Consider the following 13,535-nt stretch of genomic DNA (forward strand, 5'->3'; position numbering starts at 1 on the left):
CTTAATTGTCTGCTGTGTATGTACATATGCTGCCCATTCTTTCTAATGCTTTACATTAATAATGCACATGTATAAAATCAAATATTCCATTGTAAAACCAGACGGGCATTCAGTGTTCTAACCCTTTAACTTGTTGTAGAATATCTGTGTTACAAATAATTTGATAAAACAAAGTAATCAAACTATTTAATTTAGCTTTATGGAGGTATGTAATTTTCCCAAAATATTTATAACATCTACTTACCTAGCCTTAATTGTGACGACCGTTGTACCCAATAAATAAATCGCATAGCCTTCACGAACGCCGAGAATAAGGGTCATAAATGTTCGTTCGCAAAGAATACATTTGTCCTAATTAGTATCTACTAACGTCTAATATGTCTGCTTATATGGCTTCACACCCTGAAATTGACACCAAGAAAGCCTTATTGTCGAGATTGGACTGTAATAGGAGATTTAAGTCGATATTGAAAATAATACGAGTGAACGATACAATTACGACATAATCACAGGACGTCGGGTGTTGACATTCCAAATATATTTCAAGGGATCGACAAAGTTAACGAAAGTACCGAGTTTTTATGTAAAATCTTATCTGAATAGCGTCATTTGTGTAGTATGTCAATTACAAGTGTATTATCGTGTATCAAATGCTAGCAAAACAGTGCTTCTATGTTTGTTGCTGACACGTACACAATGGTATAAAACGCATTAAAATTGACACATATCTAGACAAAATAAATAACAGACATAAATGTCCTTAATGTTGTTTCATCATAGATTCCACTATATTCACTAGTTTAAATAAGACTATATTTTAAACATGTAAGATCTTGTGCTATGCAAGCTTACTCATTTGCAATCTTTGACGGAAGTCGTAAACTTGATTATGATTTGATAAGCTTTAACGCCTAATACCGATTCACGCCGACCAGATAGCACACGTTGTTTGCATGAGTTTGATTAGCTTACACCAATCCGGCTATACAAAATACCATGTTTTACGTCGTTTCAAACATATCGTTTGCATAAAATACACCCAACCAGAATACCAGAACATTGAACGTTACACCTTTGCATTCTTTTTGCAAGAACACCCATTAGTACGGATTACAATTAGCATCGAACATCTTTAATTATGTACCAGCGTTAAAAGATCTGAAACTGTATCTCTGCATTAAAGGTAACATTAATTTGAATTTCCTGTGGAACGTTGTTTTTATTGACGCAACATACGAATTAGTAAAAATTCAGTATAAAAAATGTTTACTTTGACAGAATAAAGCAACCTGACTTCAAAGAAAATTAGTATATTTGTTATTTTGTGCTTCCAATGAGTCTACGTGCGTGTTACTTCTCACATTGTATGACAGGTAATTAAAACTAGTATAATGTAAAATGTAGCTTATTGTTAAAATATGTGAAAGTTACCCTAGCCGGGTTTCTTTTATTTATTAATTTCGTTGTAAAAGTGTGCTGAATTTTTTTTTAAGAATGAACCATGTTTCATATGGTTGCTCTCTTACTCGTAAACCATTTTACAACTGACCACAAGTAAGCTGTTTTAACGCACAGTGTATTCCAATTACTTTTGCATTGAATAAGCATGCTACTGCGTGCATTGATAGTTTCTGTCCAACTATGATGTAATAGTTATGGCAAATGTTGTCAGCTAGGCCCGTATTCAACAACTAATGCTCAGACTAAAGAATAAAGGATATAATTTGACCCAATATACAAACTTAAATGATGCTTAGGTCATTATAAAGCTGCTCTACATATAGAATGTTGTAATGAAATGTGTAAAAGCGCCATGCTGAATCTTATAATTAAGAAGTTTAAACAATACGGTTGTAAGGCGATTGTTAACTATTACATTTACGTCTAACAATATGTAACATTCACCACGTATTTTGACGCATTTGTAGTGCCTAAGAAAGTTACATTTAATTAAATACATTTCTTACTAATCCACGTTTAAAAGGCTACATTTTAATCATCGAAATTTCGTAGACGTCAAGTGATCTCCGTTACATCATGTGCTCATTAACATGCTTCATTTGCGCTATCAATTAAAAATTCAGCAATTTGTTATGTACACATTTTAAGTCACTGCCCTATTACGCCACTTTAAATGATTCCAACACATTGAATTCCTTTAATTGTATCGGAATAAAAAGAAGTATTGTCTATAGGACTTAAGATTTTGGTAAAAAAATGTAACATTAAAGGTGCCTTTTCACAGATATTGGCATGTATTGAAGTTTGTCATTAAATGCTTTATATAAATAAATGTAAACATTGGATATAAAAAGCTCAGGTTAAAACTCAAGAATAAAATTTACAAAAAAGGAAAAAGTAACCCTCAACAGGGCTCGAATCACTGACCCCTAGAGTCTTGGAGTAAAAGTCTACCGCTTAGTCTACTCGGCCATCCGTGCTTCTGCAATGAAGGATGCATTTTAAACTTGATATAAGCAATCCTCGTTGATTCACCTAAAAATATAACGACAACAACAGAAACCTCTAAATTATTCAATCGTGTCGCGTTGCAACGCTTTATAATTTTCATATTTTCAAATCGTCAAAAGATGCATAGTTATGATGGCTATTTAAGAGCATGGTAAATGTTCAGCATTACTGTTTCCTTGCAAATATCACAACTAAAACGAAAATTTGCGAATCTGAACAAACTTCTTTTAATTTTGTCAACATACCAAAACGTGAAAAGGCCCCTTTAAATTAAATGCACCGTTAACTACTATTTTGTTTTTATTGCATTGTCATTTATGTGTGCCAAAAACGGTCTCATGAGCGCGTGTTCTTCATTCTCTCGGTGGTTACTACATATGTATTTGAAAATAATGTGCAAGAAAAGAATTGACAATAAGTATTGCTAAAATGTCCGAACATGAATTATTTTACACACGAACATATGTAACCATATAAATGGCATTCCTCGATGCAAACCTGTGTACATAAATGTCGCATACATGTAAAATGGTTAAGCATTGTAATCCATTTTGTGAATTTGTCGGTTGCCAAGGATATAATTTGGACATTTGTTTCAATTTTTACCGTTCCATATTACTATTTATCACAAACAACGGTCTCTTAATATTTCAGGTGTTTTCTTACTTTGCTGGTGGCCTTTCTTCACTGTGAACATCATGCGTGCCATTTGTCTCCGCTATCAACTCCTCAACTATCCTACGTGCGACATTGACCCCTACCTTATGAGCTTCTTTGTGTGGCTTGGATATATCAACAGCTTCCTAAATCCCGTCATCTACACCATCTTTAACCCGGAGTTCAGAAAAGCATTTAAGCGGATCCTGACGGACTGCGTTCGTACAAGATACTAAGGAATCCGGAGAGATAATAAAACGGTTTTGTGACTGTGTTTATTCCATAAAAAAATGATAATCATTACCACGTGTTTATAAACTCATCACAAACATTTTGCACGTTGCGCGGTGTATCACAAAATTAATCTCCTAAAGACATGTCCTAAAGACGTTTGCAATGTGTAATCATAAAACTACGTGTATAAGTTGTCAAAATATGGTTATTTGCATTCGTACGGTGTTGGCCTGGGCACAATGACTATATTATATATAATCACGCTGTGTAGATAGTTAGATAACATGAAGACACGTAAATGCCAACTGTATTTAATTGTACTTGTTTGGATGCTACGTCGATCATATCTGCTAAACATGTACTTTGTTCACGAATTGTGGTTAATAAAAGAGCATATCTGCAATACAACATTAACCGTTTCGCAGCATGTATCAATCTGCAATACAACAGTAACCGTTTGCCAGCATTAATCATACCACCACATTGATATCTGCTTGTTATCCTGTTGCCTGATACCTCTTTTGATATCACGGTCAACAGGAAGTTCATATATCAGTCATGTGTGGAGGCTACTAAGACTTAATTAATATGTTTTGTTTTATTGTAAAACTTAATCAGATTTATCAAAACAAACAATGTGATACTAAGAGGTATAACATTTAATTCACAAACAGAAACAAAAACAGAAAAAACGTATTTTCCAAATATTAATAATGAATAAGTACATGCTGATGACGTCATGTAACAAACGGACTACTGTTTTTTGACACGCCTTCATATGCAAACATCAAAGGTCAAAGGTTATGTCAAAAGTTCAGCACTTAATATAAACAGACCAAACAAACAAAACAAACAATAAAAAAACAGACAAAATGTAAAAAATAAACAAACTTCAGAATAAAACCCAATGTAGTATGCATTAAATAATGAAATAATTTTAAATCATAAATGATTATTAAGGTTACATTTGTCGTCTTCTACAGTTTGCTAATTTGGCCACAGGAATGAATCGTGTTTGATAAGGCTAGTTAAAGCTAATTTCTTTTGAAAATAAGAATAAACATAAAACACATATTTAATACAATAAATAAACATTACCATGTCAAACTTTGTGGATGGAGGTAAGATGACATTGTTTGGGACGGTTTAATGGAGGAAGTTGTTATGGCGATCTTAGGAAGACTTTGCCAATCAGTTTGGAGTAAATCTGAGTGTTTAATGAACCATTTGATGAAAGCACGAATGCAAATGTCAATTTAAAAAAAAGTCATTTAGAATCCCTTACTGAAACAAAATCAAAAACTGAGAACAGTGAAAACATATCAGACGCCATAGAAATAAAAAATCTAAGATGTAAAAAATTAATTGAAGTCGAACAAAAACACCATCCGAAAAACACTGGCATATGTAAGTCGATTTCAAAAATATCTTGCCAAGAAGGCGAAACGAAGGCAATCCACAATTTATCAGTCGACCATCTAGATGAATATCTTGCTGCATATATCTGCTCTCCATTCGCAAGAATGATGGTGATGACTACGAGCCTGTCACATTGCGCAGCATCGTGGGAAGCTTTGAGCGGAAACTTCAAAGAGCATATTACTAATACTCTATCTTCCGGAGCAGTGGTCCAGAATTTTCCCTTACAGGTGACTGCCTGAAAGCAAAGCAGAACAATTTAAAGATAACGACAAGGAAAGGTAATCACTGTTTAATCACGGCAGAAACTTGGTGATTTTTTTTCCCCAAAATGTTGAAAACTATGGCAATCGAGGCCGGTTTTGAAAAAAAAAACAATATAAGTAATCATTCTGCTAGAAAACACCTTGTTAAAAAACTAAGGGATTCCCATATCGCACACACCGAAATCATTCAAATAACAGGACACAAAAACGTACAGTCGGTAATCAATTACAGTGAAATTTCCGAACAAACACAAAAAAGATGTTCAAACCTTTTGGCAACATGTTTTACTGCAACTCCATCTGTTTCATGCACTTTTGTGAACACTTCCGAAATGAACATTTTCTCTCCCCACCCACCCGGCAGTTTCACAAGCACAGTTTCCTGGCCAAAATCAAATAAATGGCATGTTTTTTGGAGCTGTACTTAACGTGCAGAACCTCAATATCTACGCACAACTACCAAAGTAAACCAAACGCGCAGTGTATATTCCAATTTCTAATAAAAAACATACTTCAATTCTTTACACGTGTTGACACACTGCGAAGACGTTAACGATTTCACTTGCCTTGGCATGTTGCAACGGTTATCAAGTTTTGCCTTTAAAATGTACGTATGCTTTCATTTTGTGTAAGTATTGCTGCTTAAAGTTTTGTTGCAGAATTTAAGAAGAAAGAGAAAGAAACAGCGTTATTAAATTACATTAAATGGCGCTACTTTTCGTGTTGAGGAACAATGCTATTTTTAGAAAGATTCATACGCGATAAACGAATGCGGCGGCTCCAGGGCGTAGTGATTATTTTTCATTATTTCTTGAAAAAAGGGATGAGTGGAGTCAGTGGTATGATAAACAAAAAAACAGGTTACTGCCTGATCATTTTGTAATATATCAGGCTCGGCACTAATAAAATAACGGCTCGGCAAGCCTCGCCGTTATTTTATTCTAAGCCTCGCCTGATATATTACAAAACGATCAGGAAGTAACCTGTTATTCTCTATGTATCAATCTGCAATAAAACATGAACCGTTTCGCAGCATGTATCAATCTGCAATACAACATGAACCGTTTCGCAGCATGTATCAATCTGCAATACAACATGAACCGTTTCGCAGCATATATCAATCTGCAATACAACATTAACCATTTCGCAGCATGAATCAAGCTGCAATACAACATTAACCGTTCCGCAGCATGTATTAAGCTGCAATACAACATTAACCGTTTCGCAGCATGTATCAATCTGCAATACAACATTAACCATTTCGCAGCATGTATCAAGCTGCAATACAACATTAACCATTTCGCAGCATGTATCAAGCTGCAATACAACATTAACCTTTTCGCAGCATGTATCAAGCTGCAATACAACATGAACCGTTTCGCAGCATGTATCAAGCTGCAATACAAGATTACCGTTTCGCAGCATGTATCAAGCTGCAATACAACATTAACCGTTTCGCAGCCTGTATCAATCTGCAATACAAGATTACCGTTTCGCAGCATGTATCAATCTGCAATACAACACTAACCGTTTCGCAGCCTGTATCAATCTGCAGTACAAGGTTACCATTTCGCAGCATGTATCAAGCTGCAATACAACATTAACCGTTTCGCAGCATGTATCAATCTGCAATACAACATTAACCGTTTCGCAGCATGTATCAAGCTGCAATACAACGTTAACCGTTTCGCAGCATGTATCAAGCTGCAATACAAGATTACCGTTTCGCTGCGTGTATCAAGCTGCAATACAAGATTGCCGTTTCGCTGCGTGTATCAAGTTACCTAGATTTATTTGGTTTAAACATATTTATTTCGGAATGCATATACATCAAATAAATACACAGTAATATGTGGATTGACCTGGAAGCTAAACATAGCTTATTGTAGGTCGTTCCACGAGCATGAATAAGCGATGCATTAGGCGAGAAGGACTTCACTACATAAATGTTAATGAAGAGTGGTTGTGGTGGAAAGTACATGTGTATAATTAAATTGAAGTAAGGTTTAGTGTGTGAAAAGTAGATGAGTATGGATACATAGATAAATTGGATGTGTAAGTGATAGTAGTAATAAAATTAAATAAATCGTACAAACACGTCACTGTTTATTTAAATGTTTCTGGTACTAAGTGATAGTAGGGAAGAGTTGGAGAAATGGAAGCGGTGATATAGTGGTAGAACGAGGTTGGAGAAAAAGTTTGAAGGAGCTGGGAGCACGTTATAATAATGTGGGAATTGGTACTGAAGGCGTCTTATCAAAACGTTTAGATATATCAATAAAGGTATGTACTGCTGCAAAAATAGTGCAGTTGTCTTCCAAAGAAAGAAAAGGATTTCCAAAAAGCAATACCTTGGTTGAGGGTAGGCAGAAGTGCGATACACAGTTCAAGAGGCGCACTCGAATGGTGGAGTACAATGGGCAGTGTAAAAAATAGTGGCTAGCTGTTTCTTCTTCGCCACAAGAGCAAAGAGGGGATTGTATAATGTTTTTACTAAACAGGTCATGTGAAAGCACACTGCAGTTTGTGCGTAGTCGCGTATGCATTATCTGGGATATACGTTTGCCATAGTAATAATATTTTGGAACTTTGACCGCTGATGATGGAAGACCTCTTTTAAATGTGTGGATGGATGATGCGTTCGAGGTTTCGGTTGAAAGGCTATTGAAAGCACGAGTTGTGGATGGGATAAATGAGTTGTAGTAGAGCGCAGTTCTAGCTCTAGGGACATAAAGTGATTGATTATTCCTTAAATTATAGCGGTCGTTGGTATTCATTGGTGGACATAAGTCAGACAGATAGGATGGGGTTAGGTTATTAGTCATTTTGTAAAAAAGAGTGAGTTTATGTTTGGCTCTGCGATTACTTAAAGTTTCCCATCCGACTTAATCCAAAAGCAATTGGATAGAGATTAATTTCGTGGCACCTGTGACTATTCGTGCAGCCTCATGTTGGATGTTTTCTAACAGTTCTTGGCCTTGTAATGTACAGTTGTCGAAAACGACATCGCCGTATTCGAGTAAAGGACGAATAAATGATGGTTTCCAATGAGGAACGATCTAAATTAAATTTTAACTTTTTCATTACGTGTATTCTTGTGTAGGCTTTATTAACTATGTACTCAATATGGGCGCCCCATTTAAGATCTTTCGTAAAGTAGAGTCATAGATGTTTATGTTTTGATACTTCGCTAATGGCGACGTTATCCATATATACAGGGGGATGTTGAGTTGTGTTTGTCTTGCGACTTATGATCATCGATTCCGTTTTCTTAGGATTAAAACTGACAAGCCACGTTTTAGCCCATTTATTTATTCTTTCGATGTCGGAGTTAAGTATAGCTGCAGCGTTGACTGGATTGTCGACTACCACATAAAGGCTAGTGTCGTCGGCAAATAACCTGATGTTTGCATGAATATCTTTTACAATATCATTAATGAAAATTAAAAACAAAAGAGGACCTAAAATTGAGCCTTGGGGTACTCCAGCGTTGATATGAGACCAATTGAAACTTGCGTTTGGGAGAACAACTTTTTGTTTGCGGTAAGTAAGGTAAGATTCGAACCAGGATAAGAGACAGCAACTTATGCCTATATTGGTAAGCTTAAACAACAAACCCTTATGCCAACACGGTCGAATGCTTTGCTAATGTCGCAGAATATAGCTCTGACCTCTTTTCCAGAATCGATAGCCTCGCTAAAGAAGTTATAGAGAAACGTAAGCTGGTTTATTGTTGAGTCACCAGGGACAAATCCAGATTGTAAGGGGGAGAGGATCTGATGAGTGTGTAGGAAGTTAAATGTATATTTAAATACAATTCTTTCAAATACTTTTCCAAGTGCGCTAAGTAAAGAGATAGGACGATGGTTGGCTGGGTTAGATGAGTCTCCCGATTTGAATATTGGGGTGACGAAAGCTTCTTTCCATGGTTCTGTGAATACAGAGGTGCGTAAGGAAGTATTGAAAATATCACATAAAGGAAGAGATAGTTCAGTTGAAAGTTCTCTCAGGATGCGGTTATTTACTGAATTTGGACCAGAAGCTTTATTTGATGGTAAGCCTCGTAGCACTGATTCAATCTCAGTTGGAGTGACCACAAGGGAGGTCAGAGTTTCGTTGTTATGATATATGAATTGCCTTAGGTTAGGTGCTTCTGAGTCGTCCAGGATAGTTTGTTCTGTGAAGAAGTTGTTAAGGACAGTAGCTTTCATGGTGTCGTCTTCAATAATTGAATCTTGATGGATAAGTGAGGGTATGGATGATGTCGAGTAAGGTCGAATGAAGCTTTTCAAACATGACCACCAGGATCTAGAATTTGATGTTGATTGAAGCTTTTCAGCCAATTTGTCTTGATGATTTAGTTTTGCGCGTCTAATTTCGGCCACAACTTTGTTTCGCAGAGTCCTGAATTTGAACCAGTCGCGTTCAAGTGTTGTGTGTTTGGCTTTGCGAAACAACCGTCGACGACAACGAATGAGATGTTTTATGTGAGTGGTTATCCAGGCTGGTTCGATTGAGCGAATTGTTATTAGTCTGTTTGGAATACAGTTTTTCGCCGTGGATATTATGTACTCGGATATGTTTTTAGAATAAATATTAAGGTCGTTATGCTTTATAGCGTCCCAGTCGGTGTTAGCCATAACTTCGCGAAGCGCTTCGTAGTTGCCCTGATCGAAAATCCATATATGGCGCTTAAATGTGCGTTTATGTGCCTTTTTGAAGTTAAGAAGACCATAGATGGGGCAGTGATATCTAATATTTTGTTAAAGACAGGGTCTTCCACCCCCGATGAGTGAATAAGGTTAGGCTCAGAGGTGAGTATTAAGTCAGTTGTTGAAGAGGAACGCTCAGTGTAATGTGTAGGGTAATTAATGGTTTGGTAGAGGCCGCATTGGTTGCACAACTGTTTGAGTTTGTTGTTAGGGTCCTGGAAGTTGATATTAAAGTCACCGGTTATAATAATGATGGTGATTCCCGTGTCAACAGCAAGATGTATAGAATTTTCAATGGCAGCATGTATATGTGCAGGTGTATTTGGGGGTCTGTAAAATACGCCGAACAGGGTATGTTAAGAAAATGTAACAAGTTCAATCCAGATTGATTCAGTACCATTGATTTCGAGGTCTGTGCGTCTTTTGTAAGATAGATTATTTTTAATGTAGACTAAGACACCACCGTGGCTGTCTCCAGGCCGATCTTTTCTTTCAGGGGGGTTAAAATCTGGAAAATACAGATCTTGTGTAAGGGACGTTTCAGTGAGCAATGTTTCTGAGAACGATAGAATGTCGAAATCCTTAAATTCGGTATATTAAATGTCTAATTTCTTGAAGATACTTTGGACGTTGTAGTGCATAAAGGATAAGTGGTTACTTATATCAACTGATTGAGAAGAAGAGGTGAATGATGTTGAGGCAGATTCTAGGTTCTGTCTCGAAATAGGACCGGGATTTGGGTGGATGTCACCACATAGTTAGATAAAGAGGAACATGTAGGCGACATAACACACGAATGACGAAATCATAAGTTTTAGTAACACGCATGTCAGCTCGATATTAGATCTGTGAATTTCCAAGATTACGATATTTGAATTGGTATACGGTGTTTATGGTCTGGCAACCGTGAAGGTTTGTAGATGATGTAGGATAGAATACTTCTCCACTTGAAAGAGGACCATGGTGCATAGGAAAGAGATTACAAGACGCCATTGGTATTTGAATCGTATGTTTCTCGTGTAGACGCAACACTTGCTAGTCATCATTTAATTCCTGTGCTGAAAAATGCATTGACGCTAGGCACGAGAAACAGTACCGGAACCATCGGTAGTTTCGATACGAATTCCAAATTAAACAAGACTCCATGAGGTGCTCCAAGAAGTATAGTGAAGAGGGTTAGGAACAGAAGACAGGAAGAAGAAGTAAAGAAGCAAAGAGGCATGCCTCGCATGTCTCGATTGAAGTAAGAATGAGTGGCTATTAGGAATGGGGTTGTGTTTAAAGTTTGTGGTAAAGCGTTCAAATACAATGCAGTTGCCAAAAGGCCAATTCAGTCAAGTTGGATTGAAATACCGGTGAATCAATTTAGTAGTGTGCCTATGTATGCGTGTATGCGTGCGTGTGTATGTGTGAGCGTGCGTGGCGGAATGTGTATGTTGGTGTTGGTCCATGTAGATGTGTAAGAGGTGTGCATGTGCGCGTGGACCTAGACGGGCGTGAGAGACGACGTTATGGTTTGACCTGGCTTAAAAGACTCAAATTTTAATCAGAAATGGGAAATGACCTAAAAGGAAAACACAATATACACAATTAAGATAACACACAAATCCAACCATGGTTAAGTAAAGAGGTATGTCCAAGAAAGTTATCCCGGCCTTGGGTAATGGTCATTTCGTACAATACATTTTACGTACAAGATTCCATGCAGCTACTAACAGCCTTTGAAGACTAAAACAGGACAACATGGACGATAAGGTCTGGAATATTATGCATACGAGCAGCACACAAAAATGTTGTATCATAAATAAGAATAAGCCTCAAATATTAACCCATTTATGTCTAGTCGACTCTCACATTCTTCTAAATTGGATCAATTTATTTCCAAAATTAGGGATGTCCATTATATTTATATATTTAGAGTATTTCTTACAGAATTCCTTTACGCAAACAGCGTAGACCCAGATGAGACGCCGCATGATGCGGCGTCTCATCTGGGTCTACGCTGTTTGCCGAGACATTTTTTCTAGACGCTATGCATAAATGGGTTAAAGTAAGTAACAATGCAACATAGAAGATTAAATCGTACCACCTTCCCTGTAAATTAACATAAGAAAGAGTGAAGACAGTGGGAACGGATTTTTGATCACTTTTTTATCTGGCTTTATTGTATAATTATTAAAGTATTAAATAAAATACACTGATACACATGCGCCAATTAGTTGTATGCCCTATGCGGAAGTCTGGTCCGGAGTCCGGTCAGCGTGTTCTCATAAGCGGACAGGGTAAATCAGACATATTTGCTGTTCGCATAAGACCTACATCCCAGTTAACCCATTTATGCCTAGTGGAATTTTCCATCCTTCTAAATTGGATCAATTTATTTCCAAAATTAAGGATGTCTAGTATATTTATTTCTATATTAAGGATATTTCTTACAGAAATTCCTTTAAGCAAACAGCACAGATTCTGATGAGACGCCGAATCATGGGTCTACGCTGTTTGTCAAGGCCTTTTTTCTAGGCGCTAGGCATAAATGGGTTTATGTGGGACAGCCGAGCATACAGCGGTCGGTTTGTCGACCACCAACTAAACTCAAATGAGCCGAGATAGCGAGCGAAACAGCAAATGCACACACAATACATCAAGCCGGTAAACGTGTATAAATAGTATGTTAAGTTCATGGAGTTAACTCTTCAACTCAAACATCAGTTGTAAGTATATTGTTCATTGATTAATCACATAATTTCAACTAACACTGAAACAAAGTAGTATTTTGTAATATTTGCAAAGTATTATGATGACTATACACTTATAAAGTTTGAATTAATTATGCTTCAAAAAAGCTTAAATAAAATGCATTGCACGTGTAAGACATATGTCACGTCATCCAGTAATATGAAAGAACATTTCAGTATTATCGTATAACGTACGACACTGCGATAATATATTATGTGTTTATTTAAAAAAATTATTTTAAAACTGCTGATGCTGGATTGTGAGCGTTGAATGACAAATTATCACCCTTATAAGACAACTACGTTTCCATAAACAGATAATAGTTCTGAATAAAATATTTACTAGTATATCCCATTGCACGATGTTTTCACATGAATATGTCGCTGCCTTAATAATTCCCTTTAGACGAACTTAATACATCGTTTTTAGGACTTAAAAAGCAAGTTTGTAAACAAAATGATATTTTAAAACCAAACACGCCTAGGCCGTTTTAACATACGAACAAATAAAAAATCATAACGCTTTTGCCTCTAGTTTATATGTTTGTTTTCGTATTTTATGTTATTCTTTGAATAATTGATAGAAGCACACTCTTATCTTATTATTTATTTAAACACTATCATCATTTTTATTTTGCAATGTTAATCCATTTATGCCTAGCGTCTAGCAAAAAGGCCTTGGCAAACAGCGTAGGCCCAGATGACCAGATGAGACGCCGCATGATGTGGTGTCTCATCAGGGTCTGCGCTGTTTGCTTAAAGGAATTTATGTAAGAAATATTCTAAATATAGAAATAAATATACTAGACAACCCTAATTTTGGAAATAAATTTATCCAATTTAGAAGGATGGGAGAGTCCACTATGCATAAATGGGTTAAACGAATATCATCAAACGAAATATATATGACGGTATGTACTCCAATGTTCTGAGATTGTGTTATCAAAATAGGTTAACCAAACACTGGAGGACCACACACGTTGCTGAATATTACTTAATATTGTGTTTCATAATTATCTTGTATTAACGGAATATAAGTT

The 13,535-nt window shown here is 36.4% G+C and overlaps 1 protein-coding gene across 1 annotated transcript in view; it reads left to right on the forward strand.

Moving 5' to 3' along the window:
* Positions 1-3,773, forward strand: part of LOC127882119 (dopamine D2-like receptor) — a 49,692-nt gene extending 45,919 nt beyond the window's left edge. The window contains exon 4 of the mRNA XM_052430576.1: positions 3,127-3,773. Coding sequence (XP_052286536.1) covers positions 3,127-3,365 — 239 coding nt within the window. The 3' untranslated portion in view covers positions 3,366-3,773. The remainder of the gene's footprint in view (positions 1-3,126) is intronic.
* The last annotated feature ends 9,762 nt before the right edge of the window (positions 3,774-13,535 follow it).

This window comes from Dreissena polymorpha, chromosome 5, assembly GCF_020536995.1.
Source record: "Dreissena polymorpha isolate Duluth1 chromosome 5, UMN_Dpol_1.0, whole genome shotgun sequence".
Classification (NCBI taxonomy): Eukaryota; Metazoa; Mollusca; class Bivalvia; order Myida; family Dreissenidae; genus Dreissena; species Dreissena polymorpha.